General features: G+C 31.8%; 1 protein-coding gene across 2 annotated transcripts in view; it reads left to right on the forward strand.

The window, feature by feature from the left end:
- The window catches only part of SLF1 (SMC5-SMC6 complex localization factor 1), a 70,738-nt gene extending 65,015 nt beyond the window's left edge, over positions 1 to 5,723 (forward strand). For both annotated transcript variants that reach the window (XM_036310096.1, XM_036310097.1), the window contains 3 exons: positions 1,386 to 1,478; positions 1,902 to 2,084; positions 4,815 to 5,723. In XM_036310096.1, the coding sequence (XP_036165989.1) occupies positions 1,386 to 1,478; positions 1,902 to 2,084; positions 4,815 to 5,296 (758 nt within the window). In that variant the 3' untranslated portion in view covers positions 5,297 to 5,723. The remainder of the gene's footprint in view (positions 1 to 1,385; positions 1,479 to 1,901; positions 2,085 to 4,814) is intronic.
- Positions 5,724 to 6,000: the final 277 nt, after the last annotated feature.

Raw genomic sequence — 6,000 nt, forward strand, 5'->3', positions numbered from 1 at the left:
ACCTCAGTACTTAAAGGATGGAGTAACAAGAATAGTGTTGTAATAATTCACTCCAGCACCTCTTTTACTTAGGCATCTCCTAACTCACAAATATAAGTTACCTTTTACAGGTCTATTTTTGGTCAAAGTAAACTTCTGAGTCTCTTATGTGTAGTATTGTCTTTTTAATTCAAACATCATTATGACACCAGTGGAAAGTGTTACAGTGAAGCTCTTATACCCTTTCAACATGATATAAGTTCATAATTGCATATCAAAAATTCAAAATAACTGCTCATTTGGCTCGAACTGTGAAAAAAAATGTATTAAGTGAAAACTCAGGTATTAACATCACAAAACAGTGTCCTTTTTCTTTGTTTATTGTGTCAGAAAGTAAAATGAATATGAATGACTAGGCTGAACAGCAGAAGGAACTGGGAGGGAAAAGAAAATTGAAAAGTAGTAGAGAAAAACTTTAAAAGCTTTTCAATGTATGTAAAAGAATGTTTTGGTAGAAGTTACAGAGATAGTCTATAAAACACAACACTGAAAATGTGCTTAGTACTTTACAGCAAGAAAAAATTTGATTCAGTATTTCATTTGTTTTTAAGTACTTTTAAGTTTTTCTTTTATTCCCCTTACTTCAAAAGATCACTTATATCTTACTAATCTTGGTTATAGCATTGATAGATGTAGACTATTTTAGCCAGCAGGCACTAATTGCTTTTCTCCTAGAAAAAACTTTGCCATTCTATTTGTCACTCTTGTTCGGCTTTAAATGGTGCTAGGGATGTGTGTGTGTGTGTGTGTGTGTGTGTGTGTGTGTGTGTGTGTGTGTTTATATTAAGATTCCTCCATTTCTCCTTCTCTGTGCTGCTGTAGCCAAGCCAGACAGCCTATTGAGAAGCAGCAAACCATCTAATGGATTTGAAGTTCTTGAGTGTGTAGAGGCACTCGTGCTTAGCCAGAAACATTCATTTGAATTAAGCTATAAATGCTGTATTAAAAAGAGCCATACATTTAACGTAGGTTCATGAATAAATTTAAGAGAGGGCAATTGCACTTTAAACTTTTATTGCTACAAAACCTAGTATTTTTGGTGTTCTCTGATCATTTGGGGTTTTATAGCAGGATTGAAGCTTTAAACCTTGAACTATGGGGAGACAATGCCTGTGTTAAATCTTTTGCAGTAGAATTTCATTGCTGAATTGCTGATAGAACAGAAGCTCTGTGGATTGGTGGGGCTCCCTCCCCCTCTTTATTTAATGCGAGATGTTTAAACCAGTGAAAAGGAATACTCAATAAATTATGTTATGGGGCTAGATCTCCTAGTTCATGCCCTTTGATTATTTTCTTTAGTTGCTATCTTGTCTTCTCTGGAATAATCTATTAATATTTTATGGCAGGAGAAACAGCCCTCCATAGAGCTTGCATAAATAACCAAGTGGAGAAATTGATTATTCTTCTCTCTTTGCCAGGAATAGACATTAATGTTAAAGGTAAGTTCTAAATCTTTGTGATCTAATCCAATATCTTAATATTTGTGATATTAAATAATTAAATGTCAGTGTTAAGAAAAATAATTTAAGTATATTTTCCTAACATATATTTAAAATATTACCAATAGCAAAACCAAGAAATATATTATAAATTGATTTATAGCTAGTAGTGCAGAAACATTTTTTGATGTTCATATTTTGATCAGATCCCAACATCAATGTTCTAAAATTGTTTTAATATATTTAAATTTATTTTCCTTACAGTTATAAATATGATTGCACCCTAAGCATTTTTATCAGAGCATTCTATGTGTATATGAAGCACCTAGAAAGTTGCACTGACAAGAGAAGTAGAGTATCATTACTTCACTACCTAAAGTCCTACTTTTGCTGTTTTAAAACTTGTCTTGATTTTTAATGTAGACAATGCTGGCTGGACGCCTTTGCATGAAGCCTGTAACTATGGCAACACAGTGTGTGTCCAGGAAATTTTGCAACGTTGTCCAGAGGTAGATCTGCTCACTCAAGTGGACGGGGTGACTCCTTTGCATGATGCACTGTCAAACGGACATGTAGAAATTGGCAAGCTGCTGCTCCAGCATGGGGGTGAGTGCATTTATGCTAAACGGGTTTTGATAAATTATCCAGTTTTTTATGAATCTCTCAGAGGTAGATAGCATTTTATATATTTAAGATCTGTAAGGAAAGATGCTTTATTTTATATTAATGAAAAAATAAAGAAGAAAAGTCTCCTAGAATCTGAGCACCTTTTATTAAGAAGGAATTAAAAGCCTTTTCATAATATTTATTTATTTATTGTAGAATTAAGCCTGTTTAAGTTTGTGTATGAAAATGTATTTTTAATTGAGTGTGTTTGTTTTAAATTAATCCTCATACTTAAAGTGTGTAATGTCTTTGTGAAATAGCCATTTCTGAAATCTTATTATCTTATTAATAAATGGATATAAATGTTCAATTGTGATTACTTGGATTTTTCATTCTTATTTCATTTCCTATATATAACTGCTAACTCAATTTTTTTTAATGAGTCATTTCTTTACAGACTATTAAAAAAAAAGTATCCTAGAATATCTTCATTCACATTTTGCAGTCAATTAAGTTAAAGTAGGAAGATTTTTAAAAGGTAATAAATGTTGTGCAGGGATTTGGTAATGGAGGCAACTTGAGGTTATATTCACCTACTGCTTTTTCTGCTGATATTTTAATCTTTGCTTTCATTACCCCACCCCTGTTCAATGACATTCTTCTTATATATGAACTTAATAATATAAATTTTACATCAAAATATTCAGAGCAGATTTGCATTTTAAAGGAAAAACAAAGGAAAACTGATGACTAGCTTACAATGCAAAAGTAAAGATTTATATAGATGCACTGGGATTTTTTTAATACTAATTTTAACTTGAAATTTAAAATTTCTTTCTCTCATAATTAAAGCTATTTGATTCTGCATGAAAATAAAAAGCATATTTTCTTTTGATGTCTTTTTACACTATATCTCTCTCTAAGAAAGGCTGTACAGCTTGGCAGCTTAAGATATTTGGTTATTTATAGTCTTCTCCTGCCCCCTAAAGGCCTTCATGTGTGTGTTTTACTGACACCATTTTATAATAAATATATTTTTCAGTACATTTTTTAGTACTATATGTTTATTGAAACATAATGTTCTATCTTCTAAGTGTTTTATTTTTCTATTCAACCGTGTATCTGACATCCCAAGCCAATATTTGGGCTTCAAATATTCTAAGTGATATAACAGCCATTATTATATTAAGTCCAAATCTTCAGAACAGGATTATACCCACCAATGTGAATTTTTCTAGGGTCCTTGGTTAAAATGAGTCCCTTGTCCTAAGAGGAAATCTACTTGTACTTGCATTTATCAAGGTCCTTTGTCAATCATACAGACTTATCTTTGCTTTAGTCATATTCTAAGTTTGGACTTGTCAAATGCGTTGGTACCATGGTTTTAATAACTATATTACTTTTTCATTGTGAGCCACTCAGTCTTAAGAGCAGTAACTTTAAGAGTTTATTTGTGTCTCCAAAATCTTTACTTTTGGTATCTCGTGTGTCTGCAATGTTTTGGTAATTTTTAAAAATATGTTTTTATTGATTTCACAGAGGGAGAGGGAGAGAAAGATAGAAACATCAATGATTAAATTGATCAACTGCCTCCTGCATGCCCCCTACTGGGGATCGAGCCTTAAAACCCAGGCATGTGCCCTGACCAAGAATCTAATCATGAAATCCTGGTTCATAGGTTGATGCTCAACCACTGAGCCACACTGGCCAGGCAGTGTAATTTCTTTTAACAGGAGTAACTTGTAGCAATTTTTTTGAAATATCAACATAATGAAAAGAAACGTAATACTGATTTAGAATTCTCTTTTTCATAAATTACACATGAATCATATCATCAGTGGTTGATCTTTTATATGAAATATATTTTATATAGACCCCCACATATATCTGATCACATCATTAAAAATTTTAGTAGGTATAAACTATGCTCTTTCTGTGTCAATATGATATATATTATATAGTAAGACCTCATTGCCTGCTAATACTAAAAACTTTCTATTTTATGGCAAAGTATATAAATAATTATAAGAGTTGACTGACATATATACAAATATTTCTGTACTTTACTATGTGACCAAATACGGAGTTATTGTTTTGCTCTTCCTTCATCATCCTTTACTATGTAGAGGACACACTCTATTGCCAGTGGTTTCTAAGTATTCGGTTAGAAGATGAGTTTAGCTAGAATAGATGGATGAAATCTGAGTTTGACCCAGAAGAGTTAACACTTTATTTTTTTAACATCAGTTACCTATACTAAAAATTGAACATGAACAATGATAATGAAAGATTCTGTGTTTGTGCAATGTTTTGCAGCCTTTGCACTGCTGCAATCACCTGTCATCAATGGAAGGGGCACTACTTTTCCCCTTGATTTATGAGATACTTTAGGACTCTTACACAATTTAAGATGAATATTTTAGTTAATGTATTCTAGGAACAATGAAATTTTTATTTCAAGATGACAATTTATGAAGTTTCATAAAAGTTTTTTTTTAATTATGACCATATATATTACTTAGGCAATTCTCATTAGGCAATGGACTAGAATTTTGGTTTCTCTAAACATACCTTTAGTCAGTCAATATGTATAGCCAGTTAATGTCAACATGAATTAGTACAAAATATGATTGTAAACAGAGTCCTGGGTGCTTTAGATAAAAGGAGAGAGAAAACAGCTCTTAAGCTGCCAAAATAAAAATGGTTTAACATTTTGCATTCTTTTCACAGGCCCAGTGCTCTTACAGCAAAGGAACTCTAAGGGGGAACTGCCCTTGGATTATGTTTTATCATCTCAAGTCAAGGAAGAACTCTTTGCTATCACAAAAATAGAAGATACAGTGGAGAACTTTCACGCACAAACAGAGAAACATTTTTACCACCAGCAACTTGAATTCGGCTCATTTTTACTTAGTAGGATGTTGCTAAATTTTTGTTCAGTTTTTGATTTATCTTCAGAGTTCCTCTTAGCTTTCAAAGGGTTAACTCATTTAAATGAAATGCTTATGGCTTGTAAGAATTATAAGGAAACCACCAGTGCTCATACTGACTGGTTGTTGGATCTTTATGGTAAAAATATAAAGACTTTGCTGAAACTCCCAAATATTCTTAAGGAACTCCCTGAGAATTTGAAAGTCTGTCCTGGAGTACACACTGAGGCCTTACTTGTGACATTGGAAATGATGTGTCGGTCAGTCACAGAGTTTTCATGATGATGCCAAAAAATATGAGTCAACTTTCTAAACCTGCTCAGTTTGCTTTGTCGTTTACCTGCTCATTAACATATTTTGCTTTGATTTATTGACAGAATTTGCATCCTGTATGAATTTTAAAAGCACTTAAACAACTTGTACAAAACTATAGTTTAGGCTTTTCTGTCTTTTTCCAGTGTGGAATTTGACTCAAAAGTAAAAAAAAAAATAGTTTTGCTTGATATACACTACTTTCTTTCATCTTTATGATTATTTTTGTTCCAAAAGTGATATTATTTATCTATTTATATTGTATATGTAAAAAATTTTTTAATTTAAATATTTTTTTTTCCAATCAAACTGTAATGTTCTCTATTCCAGGTGTTTCAGGTCTTAGAATCATGGCAAGGATATTCATGCAAATATTCACCTATAAACATGTAGTTCGCTGTTTCTTCTCTGTAGACTCTTGGACTAAAGTATCTATTTTAGTTTTGTGTGTTTCTAAAATAAACATTTCTAAAATTACAATAATTCTTTTGTTTTTTAAGTGCAGTGCATGTGCAGAATTTGACAATATGATCCCTTGATCTATTTTATTATATCAGTTCACATAAAAGTGTTTTTACTCTGTGTAACCAATACTCTATAAGTGAGAACATTCTCTTTAATAAGTTTTATTAAATATTAAGATTATAAGTGACAGCTAAGTAATAGATTTCAGA

This window comes from Myotis myotis, unplaced genomic scaffold, assembly GCF_014108235.1.
Source record: "Myotis myotis isolate mMyoMyo1 unplaced genomic scaffold, mMyoMyo1.p scaffold_m19_p_5, whole genome shotgun sequence".
Classification (NCBI taxonomy): domain Eukaryota; kingdom Metazoa; phylum Chordata; class Mammalia; order Chiroptera; family Vespertilionidae; genus Myotis; species Myotis myotis.